Below are 21,805 nucleotides of genomic sequence, written 5' to 3' on the forward strand. Positions count from 1 at the left end.
TATGAACAGTTAATTTATTATTTTAACAAACATACATACATTCACAAATTCCAGAATTTGAGACAAACTGTACTCATACACAGCAATTAAGGATTTAGGTAAAAAAAATTAAATGCTTTTCATTCACATTTATGTATGGGTTCTTGTGTTATTCCAGTGCTTTTGGAAAGTTAGGGAAATCAACTCGGTATTTTCAGGGTCCTATAAAAAAATAACTGGTTATAGAAAAGTCATGGAAATACAGTACTTTAGAATTTAAAACAAGTGTTTTTAAAATAAATGTTGATGTCTGTAAAATGTGTTTGCATTGTTAACTTGTGTGCCAAATGTTTCTTGAAAAAGTTATGAAAATTGTTTTTTTTTTCACAACAAAAATACAATAGATCCCAAATCTTTCATAAAGGGAAGCATTTTAGAAGTGTTTAGCGCATCTGCATGAAAAAATAATAAAATGAGTTGTTGGGGGGGGGGGGGGGAGTTGAGGTGGTTTGAATGGTTCCTAAAAATTGTAAAATGAAGTTGTGACGCTACCCAATGCCCTATCTTTTGCATCCTGCCAGCACATCATCATACAAAAAAACTATTTATATATTATAAACCTATATTTACACATTTAAACATTTAATATATAGTACATTATAATTCATAATGAATTCATATAAAAATAAGCCTCATTTGGACGGACAACGCGTATATGGATGGAGTATATCAAATTTTCAAAATATAAATACCAAGATTGCATTATTATTAGACTTTTTTTAGCGAACTACACACAGTATTAAAGACTAAAGCAAAAGGGTACAATATAAATTTAAAAGGTTACACAGACACTCTTATCTTGCCATCACTTCCACGAAATTCTGAAAATGTTGTCAAAAGAAATTGGAAAAAGGTACTTTTATACAGTACAGTAGTATGTAACAAGGTATTTACCCTCTATTTGTTAGAATTGAGATTAGCTTTCTGCGTTAACAAACCAAAGCACATTATGACTCTGGGTTATTTCATACTTGTGCCTGTTAACATCCTCTGAAAATGATGTGGACTACACAAACTCCTGGCTTGCAAACAAAATCAGTACATGCCTCACTACAGTCTTCTTGCTCAACTCCAAGTTTAATTCAAGATGCCTTCAGTTTACGTTCTGTTTATAAAGTACTGTCACAGTCAATCAATATCAAATGTGCATGAAAGACTTTCTGCACAGCCTTGAATAATTGAACCATGTCTACAACAACTTGCTATACAAAATGTACTCAATTATTAATATTAAAAACTTGCATATATGACCTGGCAAAGATTTACCAGAATATTACCAATTTCTTTGATTACTTTTCATCTTTGCCTTTTTCGCCAGTCGCATCTTTATTGTTAGACTTCTCCTTGGCTGTAAATAAGAATACAGAATTGCAAAATGATCAGATCAAATGAATATTCATGATATACAGGTGTTCAGAAAGTAAAACCATGCGGAAGTACAATCAGGAAGGTCCATGCAGGTTGATCTCTAAATGTGCTAATTTGCATACATGAGTGGTTAGGTGATATGATCCATGCTCTGGAAATAATCGCAAAGGTGTTACAAGGTATTCTACAGGTGCAAAGCAGGTAATTTGTGTGCAAGAATGAAATGAATTTAAATTAAAAGGTAAGTAGCAAACCCAAGGTAAAGGTATTAGTTAAAAACATGTCAGTTGAATGTTATTAGTGTTATTCTACTGAAATACTTGAATCATTTAAAGTTCAAATCACGGTAATTTTAAGAAATAAAGAAAAACCCAAGCACCGCAACAGCGCCATTGGCCCACTAAAACTGAGTGATACAAAAGATAGAAAATATAGTTAAGCTTTAAAAAGTTGTGAATGTGTGGAACCATAAATGATCGAACAGGTGCTACAGAGCTCAATTCCCAGGACTTTCAGTTTGACCAATATTGAGAAAGTGTCAAAGGGTTGAATTTATCTTAAACAATTGCATCGACCATTTACAGTATTGTTATGTCAGTTAACCAAGTCTTATTAAAGAATAAACAATAAAAAAAGATTTTGCAAGCCAAACTTTACTTACACAGCATTATAAATTTACAAAATATAGTTCAAATAAATATTATATCTCCTTAAGTTGGATTATTAACATTAAACCAAGACATTTTTTGTGCAAATATAAAATTAGTGTCATGAACTATACCATGCAGGTACCTTTAAACATTGTCAATTTTCTATTGACTTTGGCGGTGTCACACTCTTGAAATACGGTTAAATAAACAAAACATTAAGTTGTATTGCAAATATAATTCTCGTTCTTAATAACCGTTGGAAGTATTTTATGAAATTTCAAGATAAAAAATGTGTAACTTTATATACAGATATATTATATACAATATTATATTAAATAAACAAAAATGCTTGGTGTAAATAATGCATGTGAAAATACACTTCAAACATTGTAAGTATTGTAAATGATAAAAAAACTTCCATTTACGAGAGGTTAAAAATAAATTCAATCTGATCGTTTGATATTTGGAAGTTATAACAATGATCAAATTAAGACTATTGTGTTGTTTCTGCATAAATAAATTTTAAAACAACTGTAAAAAGTACAACAACTGTAGGGGAAAAAAGGTTATGTGTTGTGCTTATTTTACTGAGGTAATTTGATCACTTACTGTACTTAAAATCCATAATTATATGTGCAGTAATATAATACTGTTAAATTTTAGTAACGGTGTTAATATATTATGTTATGATTAGGAAAATTGATGGAAGGTGTAAAGAAGATCAACTTCAAACAGTGCATTTAAATAAAATAGCAAAGTTAACATAAATTACACACTTAGATGCATCGTATTTATGAGTGAACATATTGAAAATATCCCATCATGCATTTATATGTTCCATTCAAGCACAACAACATAATTAAAATATACCCATCATGCATTTTTATATTCTATTCATGCACTACACCCCTAATTATTAAAATATTATCCATCATGCACTAATAGGGTTCTACATTGCTTTTAATACTGTCATTGCATAATATATAAATATATTGGATATTGCATATTTCCCATCATGCACTACAATAGTATATGTGTATATTGTATCATGCATTGTATAATGCCTTATTGCACAGATTTTTGGCACATTTCTTTATCACTCAGCAACAACCTCTTGGCTGGTTTTAAACCTCTGCATCATTACAAAGCACATGTTGCTTATTCATAGTGTTTTGTCAAATCATCATCAATAATTGGTGTTAAGACTGATCAGCATTTCCTTCAGAAACCCCATCTTCTCCTCCTCCTCCTCCTTCTCCTCCATCCTCTTTATCCTTTTTCTTATCTTTTTTCTTTTTCTCACCACCATCTTTCTCTCTATCCTTCTTCTCTTTCTTTTCTTTCTTCTCCTTTTTGCCTTCTCCGTCTTTATCTTTATCTTTCTTTTTCTTCCTTTTCTCTCCACCATCTTCTCCATCCTTTTTTTCTTCATCTTTCTCTCCCTCACCTTCCTTTTCTTTATCTTTACTCTTCTTCTTTTTCTTTTTCTCTCCTCCATCATCATCACCCTCTTTCTTCTCACTATCATCCTTTCCAGATTTTTTCTTTTTCTTTTTTTCCTCACCATCATCACTTTTTGATTTATCTTTATCTTTCTTCCCATCATCTTTCTTCCCATCATCTTTCTTCTTATCAGAGTCTCCGTCATCTTTCTTTTTTGATTTTGCACCTTCTTTTTCCATCTTTTCAACTTTTTTCTTCACATCTTCTAGTATGTATTGTAAATCTTGAGTTTCTTCCTTTCGCTGATGAAAAATAAAAGCATTAGACAGAATTAGTATTAAATAGCATTTAATCCAACATAACACTTCCAACAATGTTGGGTGTTCCCTTCCAAGACAAACAACCACATCTTGGTATCATACATGCGTGTGAATTTTGTAAAGGTATACCATAAACAGTTTATCTTGAAAGAAGCTATTAACCATGTTTATACAACTCACTTTACTAACATAAATTAAGCTTTGTCTACACTATCAAACTTTATGTGACAAATGTGATATTTGGGCACATTGCATTAGTTTGATAGTGTAGACAGAGCTTTAGAGACACTGAAACTTTCATTCAGTACTAATTTCAACATACCTGTTTTCCTTCTTGTTCTATCTTACGGCCCAAGTGAACCTTAACAGTGCTAACTGTCCCATCTACCTTTGCAATTTCTTCTTTCATCTAAAAATTATATACAAAATAATTAGATGTACAAAATATGGAAACATCTTTCTTCTATTTTAACATCAATTTTTTCAACGAATATGATACACAGCGGTGAGATGGTTTTGTAAAATAATATATTACATTTACATCATAATTGATACAAATATTTATAGACAAAAATTACAAACCTCGAGGAACTTTCCACGGTACTGTGTAATGTGAGCACAAAAAAAATAGTAAAATGAAAAAGGATTATCTTTACAGAGTGTACATTATTTGATTGATAACAAAATGTTACCAAAGTAATCATTAATGTTGTATAAATTAACATTGGTGTACGAAATTATAAATGAAAGCCAACATTAAATAACAGTATAAATGATAGCTGGTTGGATAAAAATTAAAAAATATTTTCTAGTACTGTATACATAACTGAGGCAAAAAAAACATCATCAAACTTATTTTCTACTTCATTAGTAACTGACCTTATTGACCTCTGTCTCTAGGTAACCCATCTTATCCAACGTTCCTTGGTCTACTTTACCGCCACCCTTACCAGCAGCCATTTTTTCTTTTTGTGAGATTGGCATTGGCGTTGTTGCTCCTCCTCCTGATGCAACGACTGATGCCTTGGCAGTTGCTATGTCTGTCTGTATTTGCTTATACTTCATATCTAGATCAGCACGCACCATCTGAACATCTCGAATTCTAATGTTAAATAATAAAAATTAAATGTCAAGTAAAAGGTACAGTACAAGGTAGTACAATTTTAACAACTCCAATCCTGCTATGAAAGTAAAGGTACTTTTATACTGTTGACCTGGTCTTTCATTAAAGTAATTCAAATTTAGAGACTGTGGTCTCTAAAGTTCTGTCTACACTATCAAACTAGTTTGACAAAAAAAGTGTGATATGCCCAAATATGGTAGTAATATGCCCAAATATGGTAGTGATATGTTATTATCAAGTTCATTTATGCACATCACATTCACATAAAGTTTGATCGTGTAGACAGAGCTTAAGTCAGTAGAATGCATCACAATTAAAGTTACTTAAGTAGTTGTTTACCTTTCTTTCTGTTCAGATTCCACTAGTTCTTTCATGTCATCTTGTACAGATTCATTAGCTTTATTCATTTGTTCAATCTGTCAGAAAGAGAAAACATTTTGTACAAAAGAGAACATCTTTTTCTATAGACAATGTAGACATTGTCCGAATGTTGGTCATTGTTTGAGATTTGTTTCATACTTTCTCCATGGTTTCAACATAGAAGAATAATGTTGTTTAGTACAATTGTGCAGAGAGGCATTTGCAGTACTCTCTCTTTCTAAAAAGAAGTCCATAATTCTAAACTTACCTCTGGTGAGAGGTCATCCATTTTTTCTTTAATTTGTTTTAGTTTACGTTCAGCTCCAGATCGCCAGTGTTCAATTTCTTCGATCAAATTCTGCTGGGTCCTTAATGCCTTTTTAGTTTCCTGTTAAAAAAAAGGTTAAGGTTTCCTTATCTTTCGTTTTATCTCACTTATATAATATATAACATGATAATACATTGTGGAGTTACTGCAGTAATGAGATTTTACAACCTTACCTCTTTAGAGTCTGCATCCATGACTTTACTCAAGACCTGAAAAGAGAATAAATGCGAGTGAAGAATATGCCAAGTCAATTGTAACATGTGCAAGCTGTAAATACTGTTGAAAAGGTTCTTGATCTGTAGCTTCAATCTTGGTAATCCTACAGGTTATTTTGAGTGAATTAAACATTGGTATATTTGAGATAGCTTACCTGTGAAATCTTTACTTCAATTGATTCATCTAGCTGGGTTAGCTTAGATTGGATAGCCGTGACTCTGGCATCCATGTCTGCAGCTCCTCTGGTTTCAGATCCCTGATATTCTTCAATCATCACCTTGAGTTTGTCTTGATACTGTAATTATTTTAGTATATGATGAAAAATGAATAATTGATGAGGGTATATACAACACTGAATATTTAACAATGAACATTCGATTATCAAACCAATGCTAGAATACTCACTTCAGAAGTTGCAGTTATTACTTGTTCATTGATTCCACCAATTGCCTGTTGCAAGGTGGAAATAGCCACACCCAGTTTTTCTTGCACATCTTCAATCTTGTTCTCTATCTGTTTATCCTGGCTTTGTCTATTAATTTATTTGGAAAAGACATTTCTATTAAGATATTCTATGGTTAGCTGCCTTTTATTGTTTGGTATAAACAAGGCCTAACAACAGGATGCGGAGATCAAAGGGTTTATCTGTGGCTGCGACACAACCAGCTCCACGCTTTTTAACAGACACCACACCGTGGAGAATATGTACATAGCTCAGTACTGTTGGTATTTGTCACAAAGGACTGTTACAAGTTCCTATCTTGGCAAGGTGAGCTCCGTGTCCTGTTGTTAGATTGCCTTGGTATGAACATAGAATTGGACGTTTCGTTATATTTATCCATTTAATCATGTAGACATACACTGCTACAAACCCAAGACCCCATGTTTGATATTACCTTGATGTTATTTCTGCCTTCATCACTTGTTCAAGCTGCTTCTTTGTTTCCGCTTGCATCTTTTCCAATTTCTCCATTGTTTCACCAACCTTTGACAGACCACCTGCATTCTTGTGTCTATCAATCTGTTAAAATGAACAATTCAAAACTTAAAAAAAATTATAATAATCAACTCTGATGAAGCAAGCCACTAACCAGTACAGAGGTTCTTTACACGCCAGCTTCAGGGCACTTGAATATTTGGAATAAGCAGCAGAAGCTTATAACAATCAAATAGACATTGCTTGCAGTAGCTTCATAAAAAATATATCTGTTTTTATTTTATTAGCTTATACGAAGGACTGTTTAATAGGGAAATGATAATATTATTGCAAATTGTTACAAAAAAAAAAGGTTTTATCAAATTAATACAAGAACGTTTAAAAACTGTTTTAAAATATAATTGAAGCGCTGGTAGCAACAAGAGGACAATGATGTTTGACATCTTGAACCAGTAATTAATTCCAAAGGCTGAAATTATACATTTATTATAAGCTTTGTTAAAAAAATAATGTAAGAATGCATATGCAGTTAATGTACTGTAGTACAGTATCAAATATGCTAAGTAGTAGTAGTAAAAAAAAACCTGCAAACAAGTTGTTATTGATTACTTCTTCCAGACACCAAGCTTGTGCTTGATGGTTATAGTAAATTTACATGTATACTTAAGCCTTCTGATACCATCATAATATATTACTGTACAATCAAATGTCTCATGACATTCGCACATGAAAACAATATATACAATATACAGTATTGCTTTAAGCAATGGAGGCAAAATCTCCACATGCTTGCCTCTTCTGTCCTCCTTGAAATTGACTCTCTTCGTTGTACAGAACGTCGCGCTTTCTGCATTTCAGTTCAGAAAAAAAGAACAATCATTTTATGTATTTAAACTATAACAAATTAAAATATAATTACATATCTAAATTTAAACAACTGAAATATAGCAGTAACAACAAGCAAAGCAATAGTTCTGTTAACACATTTCTTCATTCAATAACTCATTCCACATTAATCTTTCTTTCAACATCCTCTAATCTGTTTTACAAATGGTAACTACCTCTAAATCAAGCAACATTTTCATAAACTAAAAAAGCTAAAATCATACTACAGTATATATGCATCTTTCATTATTAGCATATAAGGCTGCTATATAATATTCTTTACTGGAGCAGTGACGTAACACAGAGGCCAGAGTCCCCTGGTTTAGGAATGCTAATTGGCCCTCCAACTCTACCTTACATACTCTGACATATTTTAATGCCTTTTTCTTCCTCTGGGGTAAGCTCAGGGGCCTCCGGGTTTAGCCAGTAAGCGCTAATAGCCATTATGCTACTGTACTCGACACAAAAATATTATAATACTATATCTATTTTCACAAAAATGTCATCCTTAGGCATCAGACAAATATTATTATTTACCTATACAGTCAACTCTCTCGAAACATGGACGCAGATTTTGTTATAAAGGTCCCAAAGGTAAAAAATAGTACATTAAATGGCCTAGGTATTTACCAGAGTAAGTTGTTTTCTACCCACCAACGTAAACAACTAAAGCCTAAATGAGTAAACTCAACTTTGGGAGAGTTGAATTGTTACCAAAATGCAATACACAATCTACAGTTATGAATAAACACTATAAATATAAAACACAAACAAATATAAACTTGGCGACGCAAATATCGTGAAAGCAACGTCAATTCACTGGCATAAGCTATATAAATATATCTTGCCTCATCTTCAGCATTAATTTGTCTTTCTCGACTCTTCACTGATCTCTCCAAGCTATCAAATCTGTTTGAGATTTCATTAACTCGCGTTTTCAGATTCTTTGTAACATGTTTCTTTTTTTTAGAAAATAAAAATATTTTAAAATAAGATTTTATGAATAAGTGTTGATAAATCAAAATAAATATATTTTTTTAAAGGTTTGCTAAAAAATTGTAAGATCATTTGGTGTTTGACACACACACATATGGCAGCTTCAACATCTACTTTAGAAGTGATTCATTTAGTGTACTAAATCCAGTTTCTTTTACTGAATGAGTAAAATCATTTGTGGATTACAGACTAATCAGTAACATAATCAATGTTAAACAAAACTCCTTAATTATTCACATTAAAGTATAATATAGCAGCAGATTGTACAAAAAAGCATTATCGACAAAAGAAAAATGTCTTGCCTCTTCCTCAAGTTCAACTTGATACTTGTCATGATTCTTTACTGTTCTTTCTAAACTTTCAACTTTATCAGTCATTTCAGCTACTCGTGTTTTCAAATATTTTGTTGCATATTTCTTTAGTTATAGGAAAATCAAAGTAAAATTTATCTTTCATTTTGTCAATACAGGTTTTGCATTAAAAAATTAATATTTTTTAGATTGAAAAATATAAAGCATAATTAAAACTATAAATGTAAAGCATTTCAAGACTACAAATAATTTAATCTAATACTCTAATAGCTTCAAAACAAAAGAATTCTACCTAAAAAATATTTTCTTTGATTGTAAATTGTAATGCTGATAAATAACAACACAATAAAACAAAATGATTAAAAGCACTACAACTACTGAATTATTAAACATCTTGATTTAAATAAACATAAAGCCCTATATTGTTATATATATATATATATATATATATCGAATTTTGAATAGTACATTTTATGTTAATAGTCTTCTTTGGCTCGAAGATACCATTTGTATTCATGGCATGTGCTAAATGCTATTGTACAGAGAGTTTTATGACTAAAAATAAATAAATTATTCAAAACATAAATATATTTGCATACCAACATTTTGTTTACACTTTACACTGTAAAAATGCAATTATTTAGCAAGCTGATTTTTTTTTTCTCATACACTTCTACAAATTGAAACAAATTATTGTTTGACAACAAAAGAATTATCTGAAATGTATAATTCCCGTGGCCACAGTAATGCGTTAAGGTTATTATTCATAACTAAAAATGAGTAAATAAAAGTATTTACTATATTTATGCAAATATTTAGTTTTTACAATAAAATAAACTATTAGGTTTCGATTTGCGAAGACCATGTCATGTTATTCAATGTGCACTTGCTATGTGTTGATATTGGAACGCGTGTCCTCGCTCCTCAACTCGACATAGGTTTGATGGTTTCCTGACAATGACACATAGATTGACCTGACCTAGGTTGGTCATTGGTCGTCGCAAATCAAAAGCTCCCTATTCACTATCACATGGCGACATACAGTATTATAAAAAGCAGTTATTTATCAAAATTCTATATCTTGCCTGTTCTTCAGCTAAGTCACTATTTGACTGTCTCCTTGATAGCAACTTTCCCTCCAAATTTTCTAATCTATCCATAATTTTATCTGTATTATTTGGATTCTTATATCAAAAAAATATTTATAAAATGGTTATTACTCATTTATGTTGCAAATGTTTGCTCAAAAAACTAAAATGTTGAAAAGCAGACATACAATAATTACAAAATAAAATACAATATTACAGTATATCATGAAAACTGAAGATCATAATACATGATTTCTGGTATCTGTTATCATGGCGAATGAGATGGAGATCAATTATATCTTCCTCATTTGGTTTCATAACTGTATGCATGATTGTCAATCATGCATACAGTATTGAGTAATCTTAATTACCTAGCATCAAAATAAATAAAATCAACAATAGACTGTAACTAATAAAAATCACAATCAAATTGGAAACACGTTCCTCAACTTCTACTGCCTTAAGCATTGAATGTTGATAACTCACAATATTATTTTTTTTTTAAACCTTAAAATTATATGATTTTTTATGCAAATATACCTTTGCTATAAATATTTAATTTCAATTTATTCAAAAAAGACTCCAGAAATGGAGAGATACACTACATTAAAATTACAAAACAATCAACAAAACAGAAACCCTTAATAAGAGTTTCAGATAATTAATATGGTCATTATTTGCAAGTGTTGGGTCTCTTTTGAGTACAGTTTTATATCGGTAATATAATTATAGAATCTCAGTATATACTGTAGTTATTAAAACATGGAGCTCTATGTTTAGAGTGATACCTTCTAAATTGAAGTGAAAACAAGTAGGTAAATAGTGAAATGGAGGAGAAACTTTCAAGTTTATTATACATGTGGTAAAATTAGAAGATGCCAGGTTCAAATCTCTGTAGTTTCCTATCTTCACAAATGTTACATTAATTAATTTCATCAGGTGATTTACAGTTTTTGTATTCATGAAATAAAAAGTTAAGCCTACCTTTTGGTTTTCTCGAACATTTAGAACTTCCCCTTCTGTGAGCTTTTGCAGAGCTGTCCATCGTTTTTCATTCTCTTCCCGCATGGCTTGCTCATGGGCAATACGTGCTGATTGTTCTGCATTTAGATACTAAAAATGAAAGTAGACAATCATGAAAAATGGGAAAAAAGAAGGGTAAGTAATTCCTGCAAGTAGTATACAGTAAATACCATACATATAACTGGCTATGATAATGACATCACATACCTTTTCAATGTTGCCAAACTTTTGTTGAGCCTCCTCCCGTAGCCGAATCTCTTTGCCTAGAATTTTCTTGCTAACCTCTTCAGCAATTTCCGCAATCTTACTCTGCATTTTCAGTCGTTCGTTGTCAGATGCATGTTCCCGTTCTCGCTGGACGACATCTAAAACATGCATGCCTTCTTCACGTTTACGATTTTGTTCATGTACTTGAGATTGAAGGTCATTCATTCTGAATGCAAGGTAGAAAGTTGGAGTAAATCTTTTTTTTAAATATAAATTTAGGCAAATTTCCAAGAATAACCATAAGCAAATTCATTCACTATCCTTCTTCTTAAAGGTGGCAATCCCGTTCACAAGACAAACATATACACAAAATGCTCTACATAAACAAAGTCTTATTACAAGTCTTTGGGAGTGGATTTGTCTTTTGTCATGAAAAAATACTGACAAATGACAGGACTTGAACCCAGGACGCCAAGCATCATAAGCACCAAACCACCAAGTAGGAAATAACTTTTAAATGCAAATAAATTTTAATGTATTTCTGAGGATGCCTTCAATCAAACCTACTTTAAAAACACTTGTTGTTCTTGTTGCCTTCGTTCGGTTTCTTCTGATGATATTCTACCTCTCAAGTCCATCAAAACATCTCTTACTTCACCCAATCTTGAATTGAAAAGCAAACAAGTTTTAACTTGTAATAGTTGTCTATGGAGCGTTTTTTTTTTTATGTTGGAATTGTCAGAGAAAACTCCAAAGCAGTGCTGTATGGTAGATGTATTCCACCAATTTGGGAAATTGATAAATTAAACTTATTGATATTGTTATCAGTTTTCAAGTCTGTGGGTTTTTGTAATTAAAAATTAGTAGTAACTCAATTTATAGGAACAATGTAGTACTGTAAATAATTTATATAAAAAATAAAGGAAAATCAATGTTTAAAATAACACTCCACTTTTTGACTAAATATTATTACATAACCAAGAAGAATATACAATGTCACTGGTACAAAGCTAAGACATTTATGATAATAACACAATAACTGGTAAAGCATATAAAGTAAACAAAGTACTTTTTGGCAAAAATATATTGTAAAATAAAATTTTGATTGAGAAAAAAAAAAAATTGTAGTATGGATAGACACAGTTTATATCTGAATTTGGACCCAATTGTATAGAGTACCAAAGTTAAGAAACATAATTATTCTAACTTTAATTCAAGTACAAAATTTATAATTTTGAAAAAAAAAAGTGAATTGAGAAAAGGATAAAAAAGTGTTGGGTGGTTTGAGTGCATTTTTTTTATACCTTGCATCCAATTGTGACCTCAATACGGAGGTCGCTTGCTCAACAGAATGATGACTCTCATGGTATTTACGCTGATTATCCATCTAATTACAGTAGCAAGAATATGTTAGTTAGCAAAAACTATTGCAAACAATTACACAAACACACATGATAAGTATAAATACTGTACAGTGGAACCCCTCCTTTGAGGAGGTAAACCAACGAGGGGAAATATACAGTATATTAACCCCTATTGTTAACCCCAGTGGACATCCCTATTAAGAAGAGACTTTGTTGGTACTTCCATAGTGCTTGATTTGTCAAATAACACAAATGTCCAAACAAAGATGAATTTATTGTGAATGGATAAGAAAATATAAATTAGTACTACTACACATTTACATGTCATGTCAGATCAACTTAATACAGAAGGTAACACTATTTGTTATAACAGCTTTACAAGACAAAATGTTCAAGTACATAAATTATACAAAGGTCATGACATATTACCCTTACCCTATACTGAACTGGTCTCTCAGTAATTGCACTTTTTCATCAGTTGTTGGTTCTTTTTTATTATACTTAATAATATCATATAGAAAATATTTGTATTTTATATTAACAAATTAATATTTTTTGTACAATTCATATTTCTTTAATAAAATAATAATTGTGATAAATACAATTAATTTAAACAATATAATACTTACCCTCTGTTTTAATGATAGTGCAGGAAATTAGAAATAAGAAAATAGAAAACAGTTAACAAAAGTTGTACATATGATTATGCAAAGGTGATGATTTGATGATGAGAATGAAAATAAAACGACATTCAACAACTTGAATAGAAATAAGATATCAAGGATTAGTCGACAAAAACAATAATAACAAGGATAATAATTATGACAATGAGGATAATAAAGGATGAGTAAATTACAGTACTGTATAATTATTACTGTATAATTATTACTGTTTTAAATTAAAACATGTACTGTCACCTTTAATAATCCAATAATTCTGTGTTACAGTGCATCTTGAACACATGTGAATGATCGTATTAAAAATGCACACATTAACACATGTTGTAAGAATAAAGCCAATGTATAAAACCGAAGATAGCCCAATGCCATTAAAATGATAATGATATTATTGATGACACATTAGTACAACATTAAGTTATGAGTAATTGTTTTTCGCCTCATTATTTCACTTAAGTTACACTGTGCCTCCCAATTTCACTTAAGGTAAGCATCATTAAGGTAAGCACATTATAAAAAGAATAGAATGGTACAAGCTTACACTTACAGCTTGGCGGTTTTCTTCTTCTAATCTTTTTGCCCGATCTTTAACTTCGTGCATAACGCTACCAAATTCTATACTTTGTGAATCTACTCTGGATTTTAACTGGCGTATCTCATCTACCATTGTAGCCATTGCACGTTCTAGTTGTTCTCGCATACGATTAGCTTCATCTACATCATTTTGAAGTTCAAGAAATCTATAAAAATAATTAAATAAATCTACCATTGTTTCTACTAAGATTTTAAAGGAGTACTCTGTAGTAGTAATGCTATGTTGCTTCAACTTTAAAAGTTAACAGTTTTTAAGTTATCAACTACCACAAAAATAATAGCATTATAGCATGTTAGTACATACTTAGTCATCTGGTGATCACGTTTTGCGATCAATTCTTGCTGACTCCCTAAAACAGCTTGTTCAACTTGTTTAGTATGATTTACAAGTGCTCCTACTGCCGACCTTTCATCAGCGACCTTCTCCTCAGCTCTCTTTAACCTTGCCCCTAACTGTCCAATTAGATCGTTGCTAGCCCTTAGATTCTCCGTCAGTTGCTGTCTTGCCTGTCGTTCTATGCTTAGCATGTCCTCTGTTTTGCGGTGAGCTTGTTTAAGCTCGCCTATAAAACAAGCAATTCATTAGACAGTATTATCAATGGTTGGTTGTATTGTAACTGATCGGATAAACTCTGCACACAAACTTTGTATGTTCAGTACATTGAAATCATAGTTTTTCATCAGACTCATTCAAAATGGCTCTTGTACTTACATAACTTATTTCTGTAGTTTTCAATATTATGTCAGCTATTAAATTTGTTGAGCTGGTTCCAAATTATTAGAAACCAAACCTACTTACCTTGAAGTCGTACAACCTCCTCGAGAAGAGCTCGGTTTGATTGTTCAGCCACGCTGAGCCTGTTATCAAACTGACGGATCTTTGGGTCACCGACATCATTGAATAACATTGGCCCACCGTTTGTGATATGATGTGACATTTGTGATTTGTGTGTTGCTCCAACAGGTACAAGTGCAGTTTCAAAACCTTGTTGGTTGTGAGTTTGTTGGATTGATGGAAGTGGCTGAAACCGGTTTTGAAGTTGGCTTTGCCTAAAACAGTAAAAAACACAATATTTTGATTAATCGTATTCTAATCTTTAAAAGTCAAGAAATAACTAACCACTGTAAGTGCAGTCAAGAAAATTTACATATGGTCGAAAACATTTGTAATCAAATTTTCAAAAAAATTGTGGCAAATTAAAGTACACCTTGTCTGTACATTACTTGCAATTGCTTATAACGTACAATATTCAAAGCACTAATCAATATATTTTTGTGTTATTTTGTGTTATTTCCTAATATTTTCTATACAAATTGTTTAAATTAATTTCTCTGGGAACAAAATACAGTAAATGTAAAATTGATTATACCTAATAACAACTCAAATATTTGTTATCCAATAAAAGCATCAATTAAAGAATGACAGTAAAGATGTTACCTTGGTAGTATAACTTAAAATATCAGTCACTGATGAAAATTAGCAAATATAGTTAGGCTGAAATTGTTTAATATGATATTGCCACTTCAGTGAGAATATTATCCGTTTTCAATGCTTAATATATCAATAATTGAATAATATCTGTATGTCGTAAAATATATACAAGTAATGTGACAAAGAAGTTAAATTTATGATCAATGTATGTAAAGAAATTTTTTTCAAATAAATATGTACAAACATGTACATAAAAATCTTAAACAAAAGCAAATATGAAATTGTACTATTAATAAGCAGGTGGGAGTATTTATGACACCACCATTTATACACAATTACTGTACCTATTGAGAGAGGCTTGCTATACTAAACTAATTACAATTTCAAATTTAGCTATATGAATACAGTAAAAAAAAGCGACAAAGAATTTTAGTATGCAAGATCATTATTAACTGACTAAGCTGACAATTAAGACACTTAGTTGTCGTGGATATCATCAATAAGCAACCGCATTGTGTTTAGAACAGCATCCATTAAAAAATAAAAACCAGTTGATACGGCAATTTTAAGATAATTTCTCACGTTAAATACCTACCACATAAGTTATTGCAAATTACTCTGATCCATTATCCTTATATTCATAGCATCAATTAACCGGTTTGAATTTTTTTCGATAGAAACGTGATCGTTCTACGAGTACACCTACTACTACAATCTCAATTGAACTCGGTAATTGTTTGTTGGTTGATATGTTGCTTAGCAACATCCTATTACATCGCAACAGCCTTTGTTTAAAGTGATATCCGCTCATGCTAATAAGAAAATATTTGAGCAAGATTCGATCCAATAATTCAATGCCTGAATAAGCACAATGTTGAAAGAGAAAGAGATATAACAGGGGCATTGTAATTAACAAATTATATCAATATGCCTAAATTAGAAATAATTGATACAGTTGTTATTATGATACACATCATTCTATTTATAGCATAATTATTTTAAATTAAAATTAAAATATTTCTAGGAAAATATTCCATATAGGACTCGAGTGACGAATACATATTCTTTTTATTATTATTTTCCTTTTTTTTCTTCTCTTGCTTAAGTTTTTTTTTAATGGTGTTTTGAAGATGTGGATGCAAGAATTTAACTATCAAGTATTTACAGTAGTCTTTACTTCTTTTCTCATCTTTTTTTAATACTTGCTTTTAAATCTAATTAAGTCATGGAATTAATTATAGGATTATGATTAAGTGACAAACTTAGCAAATTCTTGTTGTGGTTGGTCTCTATCTATGCATTGGATGCATAATCAAGGTATTGTTGAACAATAAACTTATTATCGGTAGAGCACTACAATTACGATACATACTTGCAACAAAATTGTAACATAGAACGCCAATTATTTTGGTTCCCACTCAATATTGATTTTAATATAATGTACTGAATGAATACAGATTATTATATTTGGTTGGTTTTGAAACAGATTCTGAACATGACATTGTATCAATGTTTGTTAAAAACATATTGACGCACACGACCTACTTAATGGTCCATGAACTTAGACTGTAAATGATACACCCACTGTGGAGACTTAAGAGTTTGTAAATTAGATGTATTGAACATAATAAGTTTAAGTAATTTGATGACCACCATACAGCACAGTACTACTACAGTACTAATTACTACAACCATTACTACAGTTATAGTGGTGAAGTGAGCTATGGCAAGTGACATGTTAATAATGTACAGCCTCTTTCAATATTTCTTCTCCAGGATATAAATAATCTACTGTAACATATTAAAGTATTGTGCTTTCCATTATTGATTATACATTTACTTCCAATTACAATTTACATGAATTTCACTGTTGGATGATGATGATGTACATGATATTTTGAAATTAGCTTGTCTGTTGCTAATGTGTACGGTCTCAGAAGACTTGTTGGATTAAAAATAATAGTGTTTGTATATAAAAAAAATAATGAAAGCACTCAGAAACTGAGTGAAGTACTTAACAAAATATTGCCATATATATACAAATTTTTCTTTTTTTCATTTTGCGAAGTAAATAAGAACCGATTTTCTTGAATTTCAATAGGCATGTTCTGTAGATATATGTTCCGTAGGTACCTGTGTACATCAACATTTTCAGAATGATAACTTGATTGATAAATTATAGGTGCTATCGTGCTAACATACAAAGCAAGTACTAAATGTATACTATATATATATACTATGTACAGTATATATAATTTTGGATGCCCACATTAATTTATAATATTGTACAGTTTTACTATTTATTAGAATGATTAAACCTTTGCTTTATCATCACCAAATATACACTTTCGTTGAACATTAGAGTTATCAAGGATTAGAACTGACATATCACAAATTGTCATTAAAAACGATAATTACTGTTTTAATTCACATTGTCATTATGGTGGTGTAGTTAGGATTACAGTAGTAGTAAAAGTAGTGGTAGTAGTAGTAGTAGATTAGTTTTTAAAATTGAAGTTAAACTGTACAGTACACTAGGCAAAGGAACAAAAAGGAGAAGGAACTATCAAGCAAAAAAGTCAAATCATCTAGCATAAAAGTTGTGAAAAATGATTGTAGAACAACATACAGTGTACTGTAGTTCATTGCGAACTTACCTGCCATCATACCCTCCTCCGCCCCCACCATATGGCCACATGGTGTAATGTTATCTACTGTACAGTAGCGTGGCGTAGTGCAGGCCTAGCAAGCATGAACTGTTTACATTGAGGCAACATTCAAATCATAAACTTGTGTCTGGATTTTTAAAAAAGCAAAATAAACAAAAATAATTTGACAACGAAAGCAGTTTGTGAACACAGAACAAGTTTTAAGACGATAGAGCTGGTGGTGGTAGGCCTCAAATGTTAACACTTCTGTTTGAAGCAAGTGGGAATTATCTACAGTATTTGTTCAATGTTTGTAAAACCTTTTGGAACAACAAAACAAGTTCCATGGTAAAACAATCATCAAAGACTCAAACTGTAAAGCACAATAACATAAAGCACAAAATCACATGACATAAACAGACAAGATATTGAAAACAGTGATGTGCTGTTGATATTACTTATTCACACTGCTGTGGATGTATAAATTATACACTATGAAAGTACAGTATCAATGAATTAATTTGCAAAAAAAAAACCCAGTTCTATTTAGTAATGATTGTCAATACAGTTTACTGTACAGTACGCAGTACTAAACTTGAATATAGACCATTAGTACTAGTAGCTTTGATTATTCTGTTTTCAATGTTCATTGATTAGAATTGGAATCTACAGTACCTATTGCCATAGTCTGAAGTTGTCCAGTATGCCATTATACAGTTATTATGGGTACAGAATTACTTAATTATTGTTGCAGGAAATAATAATTGATGCAATCTAAAATACAGAATTTATTGATTGTCTATTGCTATGGCAATAATGAAAATCAAATATTAATCTTCCAAGATGATTAGCACTTAACTTGGTTACGCCACGAAGGAACACTATATGTTTATTACATTACTGTAGGTACAAATTTACAAAAGACAAATTTATTTACTCATGCGCTGTCGCTGATCTACATACTGACACTGTTCACCATGGTGAAGGTCAAATGAATCAATGAATGTATTTTTTTTAAATCATTAAGACAATTTTATTCAATCAATAAATTGATAGCGAAGGTTGTCAAAATACTCCATTTTTACGCTTATTTTTGTTAATAACTTTGAGAATGATTAATGCCTTTTTTTGTAAGAAATAAAATTGATCGAAAATTATCTTTAGTCATTGATGATTTTATGGTGGTTTTGTGTTTCATTTCAGGGCAAAAAAACAGACGGAAACAGCCTGTAGAATGTAGTTCTTCTACAATAAAAAGTTGTACATCGAAATTTGTTTTAGGCTTAAACTTTAAAGTATGTTTGTATGGTATACAAAAATCTGATTATCAGTAATTTAAAGAAACAAAATAACCATGAATAACCGGATATATCTCATTAGCCTACAGCTACCATGGTAATATCATTTATTACTGTAGCCATAAAAAAAGATCTAAAAATATCATTAAAATTGTTATAAACAGTAACACTGTACTCAGTACAGCTATTTCATCACAGAACGCATGTTATCACTTGGCAACCATGAGAGGAACTGTAACCATGTATGCAAACAAGCAGAATAAATTTACTAACATTGAACTATCTTTCCTGAACTACAGTACCGTAGTGTAAATGGTCTTTCACACATATTCCAAAGCCAGCGCGGAAAATAAATTCATGTCTTTCATGATGTGCTACGTGGCTCGCGCCAATCCTACAGTACTGTACTATTTACTCGTTATTTGCATACAGTAGCTGTGTGGCGCATCATAAAAACTTAAAGATGTATTGTCCCCTAAAATCTTATTAAAAAATTTATAAAATCAGTCTTTGAATAGGCCATTTTGCAGTTTTAATGAAGTTATTCATTTCCATATGAAAAAAAATAATGATAAATAATAATAAACAAAATAAACAGTTAAATTTAACCAAAAACTCATTGTTTGACACTGACACTGACAGAGAATTTGACTATATTTGGTTGTAAATTACAGTTTTCTCAGGTAAATCATTTTTTTGGACACAATTGTTGGTCAAAGTGAATAACTATTATGTGACATCAAAATTGCATATTCAACAAAAAAATTGAAAATTATTTTTTCAGGGGGACAATGATGTACAGTACACTCAATCTGACACGAAACTGAACTGGAGTAGGTGTGAAAAGCTCTTGAGTGTTACTGTTGATTTTCTACGTTTTTCTCTTTCTATCTCACATTAACAATTATGGTTACATTCTCAATTAAAATGTTTCTGAAGAAAAAATATCAATCATAATCAACTGTATGACTATCCTGGTTACACTACAAATTTACAAAAATTACCGAACTTAACAAAGGTACTGTACTGTACTTAGGTATATATTGAATATTGTATTTCAATAACTATAAAACAATGACATATTTTAAGATCTAATTAAAAATAAAAGTAGGCCTATAATTTTCTAGATATTAAAAATGATAATTTAATCTATAGAAGAACTGTAATTAATTGGAAATTTAAACTGTTACTTTGTGTATATTCCTCCAACTGTGTAGCAATATTATGGCATTACATTGATCATCTTATTATTTGTTGGCCTCAATCATTTTAGCTTGGGGCCTTTGCTCACAATTGCCTAGGCCCTACAATAGTACAGTAGAGTGATTATAAAAGGAATATTTTTACCAAGTTTAGAGTTTAACACGAATACATTTGGATGAGGTAGAATTTGGACTAAGTTGTTTTGTTTGTAGGTTCAATTTCCGGGTAATTTTTTTAAAACTCACCATCGTCTTTTTTACTCACAGAGTAGTGGGATGTTTCATTTTAGGATTCGAGGGCCAGAGGCCTGATCCTCTCACTCAGTTCAATTCAAATAAACATTTATTTCTTTCATTTTCAAATTAAAATTCAGACATTATAAATTCTAAGATTTTCTTTTTGAGAATTATAATAAATGATAATGTATAAAAAGGTGATTAAATTATATAAAAAATGAAAGGGGCAAAAAATCCCAAGAAGTATCAATTTGAAAAGAATATAATCAAATCAGTGTATTATAATGAACGCAATTGTTTGTCGGATCTCATATTAAAAACTGCGTTACGCATAATATAATATAATAATATAACAATTTATATAGCGCACATATCCACTAAAAGTGCTCAAGGCGCTAAAATGGAAGGGATTGGGAGAAAACGTCATGACGCGTACATACGTGATTTGTTTTTTGTATGTACTCGTTTGCTCCCAAACCCTTCCCATCATGCATTTTGCAATGATGTTCCTCACGAAATCAATAAATAAACCTTACTTACCTACCTAGGCCTAATATTATACTTGTTGGGCCGATCTTTAGATGACAACCACCCCCTGATTGACTTAGTAGGCCCTTCTAAGTTCTAGCCTAGTAGGCCTATACAGGGAGTCCTTTAGCCTAGAGTTAATGATCATTATAGATAGGCCTAGGCCTATAGATATAGGCCTAAATGACAATGATATAAAACAGAGAGGGAGTAGGCTAGGCCTAGAGTAGCCTAATTTAAATTTATTTTTCCTACCTTTTATTGTGTCTATCCATACCATTTAAACCATCCCTGATGATAACAAGACATAAATACCCAATCACTAGTAAAGTATATAGGGCGTTTACTTTCTTTTATAATATAAATAACGTGAAAATAATTGAGCTACCGCGCAGTCACATCCAGGGCGCTTCCGTCGTACAGAAAACAGACTGTTCGCGTGTAATTTTTTGGACTGACAGCTCTAGCTGCTGCAGTCTAGAGCTTCATGTGACCATGGTTTCAAAAATAAGTTTTAAATCTGTGTTACTG

At 31.1% G+C, this 21,805-nt stretch overlaps 1 protein-coding gene across 8 annotated transcripts; it reads right to left on the reverse strand.

The window, feature by feature from the left end:
• Positions 1 to 21,731, reverse strand: LOC144839379 (coiled-coil domain-containing protein 154-like). 8 transcript variants are annotated; one of them, XM_078694702.1, is made up of 20 exons: positions 21,530 to 21,731; positions 18,019 to 18,157; positions 14,729 to 14,979; positions 14,234 to 14,492; positions 13,877 to 14,075; positions 12,599 to 12,681; positions 11,862 to 11,957; positions 11,295 to 11,520; positions 11,049 to 11,177; positions 6,744 to 6,868; positions 6,253 to 6,379; positions 6,002 to 6,142; positions 5,805 to 5,840; positions 5,572 to 5,691; positions 5,283 to 5,359; positions 4,700 to 4,922; positions 4,403 to 4,423; positions 4,143 to 4,229; positions 3,727 to 3,802; positions 1 to 1,387 (listed from the first exon to the last, which is right to left on the reverse strand). In XM_078694702.1, the coding sequence occupies exons 2-20, from the start codon at positions 18,057 to 18,059 to the stop codon at positions 1,329 to 1,331; spliced, it is 2,376 nt and encodes a 791-aa protein (XP_078550828.1). In that variant the 5' UTR covers positions 18,060 to 18,157; positions 21,530 to 21,731; the 3' UTR covers positions 1 to 1,328. The 8 variants fall into 8 exon arrangements, with proteins under 8 accessions (XP_078550828.1, XP_078550827.1, XP_078550821.1 ...); XM_078694701.1 differs by having other exon boundaries at positions 3,622 to 3,802; XM_078694695.1 differs by lacking the exon at positions 1 to 1,387 and having other exon boundaries at positions 1,806 to 3,802; positions 13,883 to 14,075.
• Between the last annotated feature and the right edge of the window lie 74 nt (positions 21,732 to 21,805).

The sequence above is a fragment of the Antedon bifida genome, chromosome 4, assembly GCF_963402885.1.
Source record: "Antedon bifida chromosome 4, ecAntBifi1.1, whole genome shotgun sequence".
In the NCBI taxonomy this organism is placed as follows: domain Eukaryota; kingdom Metazoa; phylum Echinodermata; class Crinoidea; order Comatulida; family Antedonidae; genus Antedon; species Antedon bifida.